Genomic DNA, 16290 nt, shown 5'->3' with positions numbered 1-16290 from the left:
CAATCCCGCAAAAGGCTCCGCCCCTCACCACCCCTCCCCTTCACTGTAAATACCAATTGTGCATAATGATTTTTTTTTTAAATGGGGAAAGAGAGACGTCTATGAAATATGGAGGAGAGGTGGACATTTTGAAGGGGGTCCAGCATCCTGTACAGTTACAGAGAGAGAAAAAAACAAACACAAATTTATGGAAAGAAAATGAAAATGAGAGCTATCAACGGAGCTGCCGCAGAACACTTGTACATTGAAAAGAAGAAAAAAAAAAGCATATTTATATATTTTCTATACAGCGTTTACTGATGATAATGCCATAGAGGTTTGTATTATTGAAATTTGTACATTTTTCTTTACTTTTCTTTTTTTTTTAAGAAAAGGTTTTAATTAAAATCATCAAACGTGATAAGTTGCCTTAAAAAGAAAAAGACAAAAAAAAAACTCCAGGAGATGAGAATATGACCTTCCCACACCAGGCTGAAGGACACACTAAAAGCACATGAACACAATACATAATCTGATGCCAAATAATGAGAAATACTAGCATTAGCTCAACTCTACGACAATGCTTCTCAAAGTGGGGTCCGGGGACCCTCAGGGTTCCTTGAGGGGGGTTTCCAAACAGACCCATACAGGTCTGTAACTCTGAGAGTGCACAAATGGAACCATTTTGGTTCCATTTGCACACTCAAATTAAAAGGTTTGAGAACCACGGCACTAAGGGATGGGGATGGGAAGGAGAAGAGCTCCCCCTGGATGTCATTCAGAGCCGCTGCGCCATTGAGCTCCTCCTCGGCTTGGGGGCAGCCATTTTGTCAGCACTGGAGCGCTCATCATTTCTATGGTCCCCCCCACCCATAAAGTGGGTTGGGAGTGGCTGGTTTAAAAGCCTTTTTTCAGTGGCGAAGAATGTGGTACTGGCTCTTTTTATTATTTTATACCTCCTCCTTCATTTACAAATGCGGTTGCTACTTATCCTGTCTGTATCCCTTTTTTTTCTTTTATTTTACACTTGAATTGTAGATGTAAGCCTCCTTTCGCTGGTGGTCACAGAACCAAGACAGCAGTTTCTCACCTGAAGCAGTAACGCAACGGCACATATTTATGCGAGGCCATGTTGTCACTGCCCTTCACCTGTCGTGGTCCCCGTAGCTTCTTAAGGTTAGCCACACCTACACGTCAGCATCATCATCATCATTTGGGGTTAGCTTGGGTCACACTGAAAGACCCAGAGCAAAGCTACAGTCGGCAAACGTGTCTCTTGGAGAACGCCTTTTGAGCTGAGGAGCACCTTGGATATCATGTCCATAGCTCACACACACACACACACACACAGCGTGATGCCTGCACTGTTCCAACCTATCAACCATTGAGGTGCTCACTGCTCAAACGTCCTGTCATCTGCGGTTTATTAGCACAAATAACTTCTCATGGTGGTAGTAGTGACGACTCAACGTCGGGTTGTAAATTATCGTGTTGTCACATACAACCAGCAGGATCAAATGGCCGGCGCTTCTTTCCAAAAGTTTAATTGTTTTTAGCCCGGGGCGCTACGCCAAAATAAACGCCGGGCGTCGGGGGGGGGGGGGGGGAAGAGGAGCGCACCATCACTTCTTTACTATAGAAATACATGGAAGACTCTAAAGGCGTTCTATGTGGACAGGGCACCTACGTAATGGGGATCAACGCAACGGGGCTCACATCTTCAATTCACAATCCACACACACAGTAAAATCCTCAGTGTTTAAACTCTTGTGAGTTGGTTTGGTTACATTTATACAGTATAAGTTCAAACACTGAGGATTTTACTGTTTTACAGCGGTGGTTCTCAAAGTGGGGTAATATATATCATCACAATCATTTTAACCACTTTATCCCTTTTTTTTATACTTTGGCTATTCGAAACCTTGTACATCTGCTATTTCTGAAAAAAATGGAAAATGTTAGGACATTTTGGATTGATTTCGATTTTTTTTTTCTCTTTTGGGGGGTCCCTTGCACAAAATATTTCAGAAGTGGATCTGCGGCCAAATACATGTTTATTTGGGGGTCCTTGACATGAAAAAGTTTGAGAACCACTGGTGCACAGAGTAGACACGATCTTTTTCTTCTTTCTTTTTTTCATGATTTCAAGATTTTCTTTTTAAATGTTTTTTATTAATGCCTGACTGCAACTGTTGCCAACCCTGTGTGGGTGAACCTTAACCCAAAGCACATGCGTTACAGAGGTCTTGCTCGTTGCTTTTAATCCTCACAACCATGTTTTAAGGCTCCCCCCCCCCCTTAATCGGGGTAGTGACCCCCCACCAAGGACAAGTTCTCGTGCCTGACCATTTATACAACTTCATATCATATTTTTTTCCGTTGTCGTCGTTTTTGAGAATACACAAAGGAAATCCAGTGCCCACTACAAATGCTATAGTATTTTTGTACCACATATTGTGTAGATAACATATTTATAAGCTATATAGAAGAAAAAAAATCATTGTAAATCTATCCATTGAATTCTTGCAGTACTTTAATTTCATTCCGTCTTTTTTTTTTTGTAATATGCCTCATTATATTTTTCTACAAAAAAAAAATATATCACTCCAAAACTTACACGGTGACAATCTTATCCGACAGATCAGTCAAAAACGCAGAGCATATATCCAGCCAGGGTATTCCCTGTACTTTGTGTCAAGAATGATGCGTAACTGTTGCAACTGGTCAATCTGATCTCTTTTTTTTGAAGGACTTTTGTGCCAAATCGCAAGTTTTTACAATCCAACGGCAGGTTGCCCTCCATGTCCTCCTGGTCAAGTCCCCATGTGAACTTTGAGGCCTTTGTTTCACGAATGGGAGGCAGGAAGAGAGACAGAAATGCTCAGCTAGGACCGTCGGTCTACACATTGAGGTGGCACTCATTCTTATTGCCTTTATGCTTGTATCAACAATCTCTTTTGTAAAAAAAAAAAAACCTGTTCTGTTTTTTTGTGCTGTCTTGTGATGACCGGAAAAATATATTTTTCAAGGAAAACTTTGTTGCATTGTCGGAACGGTTTTGTCCCGAGCAAGGCTTTGTTTTGTTGTCATTGGTTTGGAAATCGTCGGGCAGAAACCTTGTATATCTAAATTTGAACTTTTTATGTTTCACTTCGTCATTTAATGCCCTACTTCATCATACAGGAGTGTCAAGCAAAAAGTAGTGAAAATAGACTATCTACAGGCTCACAAGGCCTCGCATCGCGAGGTGTTGATCGGCTATTTTATATCGTTTTTAAAATGATGATAAAAAATAAACGGTTTTGGACATACAAGGTTTCCACCCGACAGCGACGAATTATCCTCAAATGTAGTGTGGAGTCTGGCATGGGTTTTATTATGGTCTTCTGAAGTAAAAGTTTAAACGCAGAGTTCAAAAATCATACCTTACGGGCTCCGGAAGATGACAATTCTTCATGGCTTCCTCTTCACGTTGCTCTTTCACAAGTAACATCTTAATGTGCGTGGAGTGAAGAGTTAACACACACACACACACACACCAGCATGGATTTGATGACAATCGTATAATGATATGACTCTCACACACCTCCTGAACTCTTTATTAGATTCTTCGAAAAGTCCAAATGCATCTCCTGTTCAAAGTGCAACGTTCTCAATTTCAGCATTATTATAGGGGATTCTGTTGCTTGTTTTGGGCTGATCTGTTAAACATTCATTGATAGAAATGCCATTTAATCACAGACGTGGCAAGGTTTGTTTCTTTTTATGTTCACGTTAGGTCACACAATGGGCCCATATAGCCTTGCTTTGAGAAACAGGTCTGTTGACCTGAATTGGAATCCAGTTCACCAAAACCCTTAATGTCTCCAGATGTATATTCCAGACCAGTATCTCAGCTCACCCGCTAACCTCTATCGTAGACGCTGTCTGTGTCTTCTTTCATGTCGTGTAAATGAGCCAAGAAACTGCCTGTGGTACAATCATTGATCTGCATGATGTCTCGATGTGCGTGTTCTCAAGCCCTGTCTGAATGTTCCCGTCCTCTGCAACCCTTCTTAACCTCATTTCATACTTTGTCATACAGTACGACCGCGTCGCACGCTGTGCTGAATCTTTTTTTTTTTGGGGGTGCTAGCGACACGGCCATTATTATGACGAATTACAAATGAGGCTTCCATCAAACATTGTTCGGAGAGGTTCTCGTTCTCTTAACTGCACTTTAACAGTACTGTTTTACTGATTTACCGGTACAAAAACTTAAACGCATCATCACGTCATCAATGTAGAAACTCATAAAAGTTGGATGTTTATTTGTGTGTGCATGTTGTACGTCTAAAGATAAAACAAGAATGACCCCGGTCAGGAGAGAAAGTGTCAAGAGTTGAGTCTAATTGATGATCTGTAGCACAACCGTGTCGGTGCTGACTCGATCGGTTCTTGTCGGCAAGCGTCACCATCGCGTGGTGGAGTGAAATGAATTGCTTGAAAGGTGCACACATCAGCACAGGCACATGGCGAAAACGGCTGGGGAGCACCAGGCAGGGAGGAGCGAGACACACCTGGTGGTGTATGAACACTCCCGCTGGCCGTCCTTCGTCCAAGTTTATCGGAAGCGACGTGGGGGGGGGGGGGGACCACGATATAAAAATTGCAATATGATTAATTCACATTAAACTATTAATTTGACGATGCCTCATTTATACAGGTATAAAAATCTTGCGGTGAAAAATCGACCTAGTTTCAAAAATAACATGTTTATTCGTGTTCTGTGTGGATGCACTCGTAACTTGAAAAGCAGTTTAAATCGGTGCGAATTAATCGCACGCTCCTGGTGTGTACGCACCTTAACCACTGAAAAGTCGCCGCGTCATGTTGTTTGGTGTCATCTGGAAAGCGATGTGCATGGTACAGGTTGTGCAGAAAGCATTGGGGGAGAAAAAAAAGAGAGAATAAAGGTCCAAGAAAGTTGTTTAATTGTAAAATGATGGATCCAAGGTGGATCAGTGAGGGTAATTCTTTTTTAATTTTAATTTTATAATATAAAAGCACTTTGTCTCCATGCTACCGGAGGTCCGTGATTAAGATGGGGAATACAGGAGAGTTTGTTTTTGAATATTTTGTCATTCATCCGTTTTGATACCATGGTGCTTTTGCAAGGATATATTTCAAGGTGACCAACATTTGGTTAATCCTACTCATTTTTGATTTCCACTAACTCTACTTTCTTTTGTACATTGATTGCTTTACATGTAAAACAGTGTATACACAATGGACCTGTACAGCCCATTCAGTTACTACTATAAGCTGTTGTAACAAATGAAAAGATTCTTTTTTTTTTTTTTTAATAAAAGTTGAGTGAAATTTGAACTTGACTGATTTTGTTTATTATTTTCGTCATGAAGTGGCATAAACGCTACCTTTTTTATTATGGTGTGGGTAATGTACCTATGATTACCATGTGCAGTTAAAAATATTGCCATTGGGCCTTCCACAACACTTCCTCAGTCAGAAACGTATTTGACCCTTTTCCAGATCCCATTTGCTTCCAGATAGATGGTGGTAACTAGATTTTGTTGCGTCACAACTCGTGACACAACAGTAGTGGAGTTGAGGTGTCATTCGTCAAGTCAAGTGATTGTCCCAAAATCTGCTCCAATTCTCAATAGACTCCAACTAAATGACTGGGGTGACAGGTGTGTGTTAGTGGAAAATGTATCATTACAATATATGAGAACAAATTAACGTTCTGTTGTGCTGTCTGATTTCCTGGTCTCAAAGTGGCCCTTAGGGAAATCTATACAGCCGAATTATGTAATTCTTTCTTGTTTTCTCATAATCGGCCTATCGTCACAGAGATGTCCATGAGTCATCGTCCCATTTATTTTGCCAAGAATGTATTAACTACTTAGTCAGGAGTCAAAGTCTACAGACAGACACGATAAGGCAATAGCAGAACATCCCATCCTATAAAACGGCAGCAGTACAAGTACAAAGAATCAGTGGTGGAAAGTAAAGTAACTAAGTACACTTACTCAAGTACTGCACTTATAATTTCAAGGTAATTTTACTTTACTTTGAGTATGTCTATTTTTCAATATTTTATACTTCCACTCAACTAGTAGGCTACATCTCACAGGCAAATATTGTGTAACTCCACTATAATAATTATTTTACAGCTTTAGTTTCTAGTTACTTTGTAGATTTAGCGTATTATTACAAAACATACATGAATCAATTAAGAGCTATTTTATACTTTGCCTATTCAAAAATAGCAGAGCTTGTAGATCTGCATTTTTTTTTTCTTTTTTTAAAGATAGATTTTTTTTAAAGAATGTTAAATAGGCCATAATGAGTAGGCTACTTTTACTTCTGGTACTTAAGTATATTTTGATACCAATACTTTGTACTTTTACTCAAATAAAAGGACTTTTACGTGTAACATAATGTTGTTGTTTTTTTTCAACAACACAAATCTTATATATGGAGGTCCCTAGGCTGGCACAAAATATTTTCAGATTGGGGGGGGGTTCATGGCCAAAATAGATACATATTAATTTGGGGGTCTTCCTCTGACATGGAAAAGTTTCAGAACCATTACTCTAAAAGTTACGGTACTTCTAAAAAGTGATCCCATATTGTAGGCATTACGGTAACATAGCAGCAGCTTGGCCTCAGTGTTGCCATGTCCGCTTATTATAAGCGACTTTGGGCTCCTTTTTCTGTAAAGTTGCGGTGGGTTGCGTTTTTTTGGGGTTTGTTTCTAAAAGTGCAGTTGCTTATTTGGGCTTGTATATTTAGCCTATTATAAAATATTTTGTTCTAAGGACCCCATACAATATTTTTGTTGAATTATCAAAAGAATATTCCACATTTTTCACTTTTATAAAGGAGAAAATAGCAGATCTACAAGCTCACAACACGTCACATCAGCGCTCATGTGGCCTATAATAGTCGCTTCTTTTGGGGGTTGTTTTCATATACCTAGTTGCTTATTTCTCTCGCAAAATCTGGCAACGCTTCTTATTCCAACACCACGTGACCCGGAGACGTCATCCGGAAGAAGAGAGGACTTGGTGAACGGGTGAGGAAATAAACAAAACATCATTCTTAGTTTAGCTTATTATTATTGTCATGTTTTTAAATAACAAACGTTGTTGTACATTTAAATGAACGTTCCAGCATCTAGCTGCAGTGAAGGGAGATGTTTTGTAATGTTTTAATGTTTAGTAGTTCCGTTCACCACCATGTCAGGGGAAAGGAAAGTGAAATTGTCCTCATATCTCATCCTGTTAGAAATGGGAAAATTAGACACTTAAAAAGCCAAGTATTTTAGGAGTCTAACTTTATTTTCTGTTCTAGTCTAGCTGACTAGCATCTATTGTGATGTTTTGTGTATGTAAAAAAAAAAAAAAAAAAAAAAAAAGTGCCCCTATTTAATAGAAAATGTTCAATATCCTTCAAAATATATGAAAGTCCTGGAAGGAAGGATGTGTTAAACATACATATAATATAATATAATATAGCAAATGTATGTGTTATTTGATCTGTTGAGTATCTACGCACTGCTTGAGGCCTAGGGGGGGTTTCCCGTGTTATGCACAGTGATGTCAGAGTGTGTTTGCAGTGGTGGAAAGTAACTAAGTACATTTACTTAAGTACTGTAATTAAGTACAATTTTGAGGTATTTGTACTTTACTTGAGTATTTCCAATTTCCAATACTTTTACTTCTACTCCACTACATCTCAGAGGCAAATATTGTACTTTTACTCCACTACAATTATTTGAAAACTTTAGTTACTAGTTACTTTTCAGATGTAAATTATGATATAATGAAACACACATTAACCACTTTAGCCCTATTTTATACCTAGGCTATTTGAAAATAGCCGATCTACAAGCTCACAACGCGTCGCGATGCGACGCGTTGTGAGCTTGTAGATCTGCTATTTTCAAATATTTAGTACTTTTACTTTTGGTACTTTAAGTACATTTTGATGCCAATACTTTTGTACTTTTACTCAAGTAAATTTTGAATTCCAGACTTTTACTTGTAACAGAGTACTTCTACATTGCGGTATTGATACTTTTACTTAAGTAAAACACTTGAGTACTTTTTCCACCACTGGTGTTAATGTTTGAAAATAGTTCCAAAATGTCCAACATTTTTCCAAGATCTTTTTTATTTATTTTAAATAGCCGATGTAGCCTATAAGGGGGTTTCAGAGGTGAAACTGAGATTACCACTGATGTATATAGAATCAAAAATTAAGACAAGAGTCTAACACAATCTAGCAGGTCTATAGAATATAAATACCACACACACAGTCAATATCACTATTAATATTCACTGTTGACTTAGTTGTTGCTCCCACAATTCAAAAGTAGACTCTGTATGTTCCAAGTCATGTAGACACTAGACAGACCTGTTTGTGAGAAGCAGTTGGCCTCCTACAGTAATAAAGGTAGTGTTGTTGTTGTTGTTATTTCAGCTTTGAATGAGGAAGACTGCAAAGGTTCTGTTTTTTACTGACAGTGACACCACAACCAAAGTTCCTACAGGGAAATTCTGCTTTTATGTATTATGTTCTATTGTGTTGTAGCTAAATGTACATAAAGATACTTGATCACACTGCTGACACTGGTTGGTACTATGTGGAAATTCCAAGTTCACAGCTTGGAATTGGTACTATGTGGAAAATCCAAGCTTGTACTTCTGCTATTTTTCGAAAATGGAACATTTTGAATGTCAATGACCACCAAATTAATATTTGTCCGCGGACCCCCATCTGAAAGGTTTTGTGCCAGGGACCCCCAGAAGAGAATTTATTCTGACTAATAAAGTAATCAATCAATCAATCAATCAAACAAACACACTCACAACTTGCAAGAGCAGCCAGATAATGGGAGAAAGGCTACATACATATGCCACCTTGTGAAACCTGGGACTACAGTTATACACGGAGCCTGTTCCTTTACACAGGCGTGGTTCCTGATCTCTGTTATGGCAACACGGCCTTTCATTCAGGCTCAACCTACTATTTAGTGACCTATTAACCACTTGAACTCCATCGCACCCTATTCTGGGGGAGAACATAAGCCAAAAAAATAGCAGGCAACGCGATGCGTTGTGAGCTTGTAGATCGTCTATTTTCGGCTAAGAGATTTGGTGTGGACGGAATCGGAAAAAAGCAGACCGACCAAGTAGAGTTGTAGCTCAGGTCAGTTTCACTGAGAATCCCAGAGCCTGTGGTATGTCTGACGTTTCTTCCATTTTAAAGGAGAGAGTTTTTTAAGAGTTTTTCATTGCCACTTTCCACTGTCGTACAAATTGCTTCCTCAGGGTGGGACAATTATGTCTGCTCTCTGCTATATATCTAAAGTGTCTTGAGACAACTTGTGATTTGGCATTTTTACAACATTTAATTGAATATTGAATTGAATTGGTTAACCAGCTGGCTCTTCCCTCTCAGGGTCAACCCACTAGTTGGTGATCTATTAACCAGCTGTCTTTTTCCCTCTCAGGGTCAACCTACTAGTCTGTGATCTAGTGACCCAGTGACCAGCCGGCAGCCGGTCAACCAAAGCCTCCACCATGCAGAGCACAACCAACTACCTGTGGCTCATATCAGACCTGCTGGGTCAGGGAGCAACCGCTAACGTTTACCGTGGGAGACACAAGGTAAAGCGCCTACACAATCAACTTTCATTCATATTTCTCCCACCATTGCACCTATGTCTGCAACTATCGATTGTTTTCTTAGTGATTGTTCTATTGATTACTTATTCCATTAATCGAATAATCAACAAGCGTGTGTAAAAACAAATATACTAGAGTTCGGGCCGCTATGAGGCCCTCACAACTACATCGCACCACCGCCCATATATGGAGATCTCTGATGTCATCAGTGTATGCCCATATATGGGTATGTGACAGGCTAGCCTCTATACAGTATATGCCTCTATATTGATTAACTGTTGCAACCCCTGAACCAAACAACATTCTACTTGGAGTCAGGGTGCAGCACTAACACAAACATTAACACAATGAATCTAGAAAACACAAACAATGCAACAGGACAACATAGTGATGGCCCCGCCCCCTTCTCACATACGGAAGTGGTCAGGACCACGGAAGACAAACTATAGCAATAGTGCATTTTTATGAAGTGATTAGTGTGTTCAGTAGACCCTCCAGAAAAACGCGGACAAAAATCCTTGATTATGCGGGCTAAAACTCTTGATTATGCGGGCTAAAACTCTTGATTATGCGGGCTAAAACTCTTGATTATGCAGGCTAAAACTCTTGATTATGCGGGCTAAAACTCTTGATTATGCGGGCTACAACTCTTGATTATGCGGGCTAAAACTCTTGATTATGCGGGCTAAAACTCTTGATTATGCAGGCTAAAACTCTTGATTATGTGGGCTACAACTCTTGATTATGCAGGCTAAAACTCTTGATTATGCGGGCTACAATCTTTGATTTTGCGATGAAATATGCGGGGTTTTTTGCAATTTTATGCTGTGAAATTGCGGGAAGTTGTGAAATATGCGGCAATATGCGAAATATGCGAGTTGCGAAAAATGCAAAATATGTGAAAACTTGCGAAATATGCGATATGCGAAAAGTTGCGAAATGTGACGAAATATGCAAAAATATGCGATGCGAAGCGCATATTATGCAATGCGCATATTATGCGATGCGGCCTTTTTGAAAAAACGTTACCCCCGCATAATTATGCGCCATTTTGATGATTATGCGGTCAATTCTGCAATCGCATAATCGCAGAATTTTTCTGGAGGGTCGAGTTAAGCATCTGCGTCTCAGATCCGTTTTCTCGACCACAACTGTTGAGAATGTTTTTTTAGATGGCATGTTATTTAGACAGATGCCAGGTTCATTGTTTACCTGGTATCCTGTAGTTTCAATGTACAGAATGTTTTTTAGATAGCATGCTGTTTGGACAGAAGGTTCTTGGTTTACTTGGTATCCTATGAGTTTCTGGAGGCACTACACTGCCTCTCTCTCTGCATTCTATGTGTTTGATTATTTACCTTGTAAGTCGCTCCGGATAAGAGCGTCTGCTAAATGCCTAAATTGTAAATCACTCACTGGTCGAAACGGTTTCTATGCAAGTGTTGCATATAGCATCCTGTGGGTTGAGAAACACTGCTTTTTTGGGGGGGGTCCCCAGATGACAGTGAAATCAAGAAAAAGACCATTACTGCATCGAAAGTAATCAACAATTACAAATTGGTCAAACATTGGCCAAATTGTCAAATAATATAAGAAAGAGGCAAACAGAATTGCCGATCTACAAGCTCACAGAGGCGTTGTGAGCTTGTAGATCGGCTGTTTTCACAAAATGTATCTGTGGAACCGAGTCAAACTAAATGTAAAGCCTCAACTCCTGGGGGGTTGCAGGCCGCGGCCTGAAAAGGTTAAGAACCAGTGGCATTACAGTAGTGTCAGAGCAGAGTGTTCCTGGCTCATAGGTGACACTGAAGGCATCCTGCACTAGCAGACAGGAGAAAACCTGAACACTGTGGTTTTGCTGTTTTGTTTATACCTTCTTCTGTGGCTTTGAGAAAACCCCATTCTCAAATTTCCCCTTTTAGCGCTCACTCTCACCTCCAGGCAGCAACACAGTTATGAGGACATGCCTTAATAATCACTTCTATGCAAGCCTCGTGAGATTGACACCCTCATTTTGAACTACGCAGTATATCAACTATAGCTGTGAATATCCATCATTTTCTTATGAATCGATGGACATAAAAGGGACAAAACCTGGTAGATACAGAGAACTCCATAGGTGGGCATATCAGCATGCCCATAATAATAATAACTATCATATCAGTGGGATTGGTGGTGCGACGTAGGTGTGAGATCTTCAAGCTCACAATGCGTCAATGTTGATTTGACATTTTTAAACTTCACCTATCCTATCCTAAAATATGGATCGATTATTGATTAAGTTATCGACTATCAATTCTTATTATTTATTAAATCGATTAGTTTGATTAACTGTTGCACCCCTGCATGACACTACATTACTTCACTTATGCCTGTGAGATTTATTGATGCCACCAGTTGAGTTAAAAGTCAAATATTATTAAAGCCCTTAGTGCCGTTGCACTCAGCTGGTTTGATACCATGGATACTGGCCCCTGGTATATACTATTTTTAAATCTGGTCCAAGGCCTAGGATAGAATATATCCTAGGCCTTGGACCAGATAGAATATAGCCTAGGCATGCATACAGAGAGAAAGGGAGAGAATATGAATGATATTCTCTCTCTCACCCCGTCTTTCCACTGTGCATATACTGTACATAAAAGGACTTAACAGAGAAAGGTGCCTGCACATGGATATATACTTAAACAGTGTGTGTTGCTGCCTTTTATCGCCTCCCTCTTTATCCTTTGAGTGTGTGTGTGTGTGTGTGTGTGTGTGTGTGTGTGTGTGTGTGTGTGTGTGTGTGTGTGTGTGTGTGTGTGTGTGTGGGGGTGTGTGTGTGTGTGTGTGTGTGTGTGTGTGTGTGTGTGTGTGTGTGTGTGTGTGTGTGTGTGTGTGTGTGTGTGTGTGTGTGTGTGTGTGTGTGTGTGTGTGTGTGTGTGTGTGTGTGTGTGTGTGTGCGTGCGTGCGTGCGTGCGTGCGTGCGTGCGTGCGTGCGTGCGTGCGTGCGTGCGTGCGTGCGTGCGTGCGTCGCGGTTAGGCGTGCATTGCACAAGTTTTAACCCACCCATAGATTAAACTATTAACCTCTATCTTTCATTTATTGCGGTCCTTTGAAATCCCATCATTTCTGCAGCACATCGTTGCCGTCGGGCAAAAAACCTTGTATCTCCGTCTTTTCATGGTTTCCTCTTTTGTAAAACAACGCCCTACTTCGTCACACAGAAGTAGCAAATATAACCGATCTACAAGCTTGCAGGTCTGCTATTTTTTTTGCCATGTTTGCATAGTTTTTAAAGTGAAAGTGTGTCCGTGTCCTATAAATCTTGAACCAGTGAAAAGTATCCACAAGAGCTTGTGACTAAATAATAACTACATTAACCCATTAATACCTGGAACGCATCTGTGTCACTTTAGATTTCTTTGGCTATTCAAAAATAGCAGATATACAAGCTCATAGCGCGGCACCGAGTGCCGCGCTATGAGCTTGTAGATCTGCTATTTTTGAAAAATCTTGAAAAAATGTTTTTTTGATTCTTTTTAAAAAAACTTAAAAATTAAGAGTCGCCTCAGGTCTTAACACATTGAATGCCAAAAACGGTCCGGACCGTTTTTGAGTGTCCAAACGAGAAGTGCCGAAAACGGTCCGGACCGTTTTTGACCCAATTCTATTTTTATACATGTGGGCCACGTGGGGCGCTAAAACGAAACTTTGACATCACCCAAGCAGTTTCTGAGAAGAAGAGGCTGGATGTGGCTCCATGTCAAAAATCCTTCCGGTCGGCGTTTTCAATGTTATCTCCTTGATTAAAAGCTTAATATCTCCATTTCTTTTTAATGTGGTGGAAACGAGCCGTTTTCGATTGGCGATCACGCTGCAATGGAGGGTCGCGTTGGAAATATTATTGTTCCAGGCGTTAGTCGGGACCCTCCGCCGTCTCGCACGCACGCTTTGTTTACATGCACTTCCGCGTCAGGGCTTCTCACAGCACGAAATGTATAACGCAAGTGGATGGAAGAAATGCTGGCACTCAACGTATAATATTTTAATAAACCTCTGGCACCCAATGTGTTAATGGGTTAAGGACCCATTGGAACACAGGATCTGTTTTTTTTTCTCCATTTCCTGAAAAGTAACAGTTTTGGACATACAAGGTTTCAGCCCGACAGTGACGATAGAACTCCCCCACCCCCCCCACCACCCCCACCCCCCCCACCCCTAGCCCCAGCCTGTAAATTTTTTTTGCGGGGAGTTTCCCAGCCACCTCTCTGTCTGTGCGTACTGTACTGTACTGTAGCTACAGGTATGAGACGGATGGGCCTGGACCTGACGCCCTGTTTGTTTTGTCTGTGCGGATCTTCATCGGCAGACAGATCATATGTCTCATGTTTTAACCCATTAAGACCGGGAACGCATCTGTGTGTCATTTTTAACATTTCTTTGGCTATTCGAAACTAGCAGATCTACAAGCTGCGATATAGTGCTACGAGCTTGTTGAAAAAATACGTATGTCGCTAATATGTTATCAGCGGTTCTCAAACGTTTTCATGTCAAGGACCCCCAAATTGATATGTATTTGGCCACGGACCCCCATCTCAAAATGTTTTGTTCCATGGACCCCCAGAAGCAAAGATTTGAGTTAAAAATGGTTTGCTTTAAAAAAATATATATTCAAAGATTTGCACATATTTTCATGATTTAATTTTTTTTTGCAGATCTACAAGCTTGTAGATCTGCAATTTTTGAATAGCCAAAGTATAAAATATGGATAAAGTGGTTACACAGATGCATTCCCGGTTTGAATGGGTTAAATGATTAGCTGCTTGGATTTGTTTGGCCTGTTTGACAGTCAACAACACTGTCTCTGATCTATCAGTGGAGGCTAAAGACTGTCGCTTGATTTTAAACATTCATACGTAGTTGTACCACAGTGTCTCACGCTAGGAAAATAACCAATCTACAAGCCCTTGTGAGTGTGGATGCGAGTTATCGATTAATCTTGTTAGCGATCGTTCTATCGATTACTTTTTCGATTCATCGAATAATCCAGAAGAATATATTATTATTTTTTTAAATTAAAATATGTTTTCTATATATCAACGAATAAACCAGGAAACAATCTATTGATTAAATCAATTGGTCTGATTAACCACTTCAGCTTGTTGAGAGCTATAAAGCTCCAAAGAAAAAATAACCCACGTCCTCCGTTTCTTGGTGCTGAGCCAAACTGCAAAAACAGAATCATGAAAAACAAGACGGGGGCTCTCTCAGCTCACTTTTAACACATTGAGTGCCAGGTTTTTTTTTAAAACAGGGTACAGTCAGTACCTGGATTTTTAACAATTTTTGAACCTTTTTCAAGTAGTCACAAAATATTTTCACTGATCACCGTCCTCACGGTGATCCCCTCATTACACACATAGAGGTCTCGTACAATCGGGGGAAAAAAATTAGGTAATCCGTTCCATAGTTGCAGCCAGTTGAAAATAGTTGAAAATAGTCAAAAATACATAATAAAAAAAAAAAGTACACAGGAGCCGAGAAAAATAATATCTCCTGGTGCTGTGAAGGGATTATTATTATTTTTTTATTATTTTTAACGGTCCGGACCGTTTTTGGCACTCTTCGTTTGGATTATGAAAAACGGTCCGGACCGTTTTTTGCACTCAATGTGTTAAATGCTCCAAAATGTTATTTACGGCAAACGGCAGCAGATACGACATTTCGACCCTTGCGGTCATTTTCAAGTGACCACGAGAGCTACCGTACGAAGCTCTCATGGTCACATGATGGTCGGCACATCAAGCTAAGCCAAGGGGAAAGTGAGCCAGCAGAGAGATCAGCAACCAGCGGTTACTTGGTTTACACATCATGTACAAGTTGAGTAATTGAGTTTTTAATTTGAGCTTTGCCCTTATTGTAGAAAACAGGTGACCTGTATGCGGTGAAAGTGTTCAACAACCTGAGCTTCCTGAGGCCGCTGGACGTGCAGATGAGGGAGTTTGAGGTGCTGAAGAAACTCAACCACAAGAACATCGTCAAGCTCTTCGCTGTGGAGGAGGAGGTCAGTTAGAGCCCGGCGTGAATCTGTGTCATTTTTAGATTTCTTTGACTATTCAAAAATAGCAGATCTACAAGCTCATAGCGCGGCACCGAGTGCCGCGCTATGAGCTTGTAGATCTGCTATGTTTGCTTTGAATATATATATATATATATTTTTAAAGCAAACATTTGTAACTCAAATCTTTGCTTCTGGAACAAAATATTTTGAGATGGGGGTCCGCGGCCAAATACATATAATTTCCGGGGTCCTTGACATGAAAACGTTTGAGAACCACTGATAAAGCTAAAAAAAAAAACTGTTAGGATTTAGAAGACATTTTGTAGAATCGGCCTCAGGTCTTAGTTAAGGGGTTAAAAGACCCCAATAGAGCAGTGATTTTAAACCTTCTTGATTTCAAGGACCCCCAGGTTCACACGCAATAAGCCACGGATGGACCCTCATTTGATACCATTTATTTTTGTAACTCTTGAGTCCCCCAACACACACTTTTACTCGATTTTACTCTGGGAGTGTACACTCTCAAGAGTTACAGACCCACAAGGATCCAGACAGTTTTATGGGTGCTT

General features: G+C 40.2%; 1 protein-coding gene across 5 annotated transcripts in view; it reads left to right on the top strand.

The window, feature by feature from the left end:
* Positions 1-7020: 7020 nt before the first annotated feature.
* tbk1 (TANK-binding kinase 1) overlaps positions 7021-16290 on the top strand; it is a gene marked incomplete at its 3' end in the record, with an annotated part of 30453 nt that continues 21183 nt past the window's right edge. For all 5 annotated transcript variants that reach the window (XM_080421733.1, XM_080421732.1, XM_080421731.1 and 2 more), the window contains exons 1-3: positions 7021-7060; positions 9503-9659; positions 15584-15724. In XM_080421733.1, the coding sequence (XP_080277859.1) occupies positions 9573-9659; positions 15584-15724 (228 nt within the window). In that variant the 5' untranslated portion in view covers positions 7021-7060; positions 9503-9572. The remainder of the gene's footprint in view (positions 7061-9502; positions 9660-15583; positions 15725-16290) is intronic.

This window comes from Gymnoscopelus braueri (assembly GCF_963280865.1).
Source record: "Gymnoscopelus braueri genome assembly, chromosome: 23".
NCBI lineage: Eukaryota > Metazoa > Chordata > Actinopteri > Myctophiformes > Myctophidae > Gymnoscopelus > Gymnoscopelus braueri.
The sequence above is the reverse complement of the archived record's forward strand: the minus strand, read 5'-3'. Positions and strand labels throughout refer to the sequence as shown.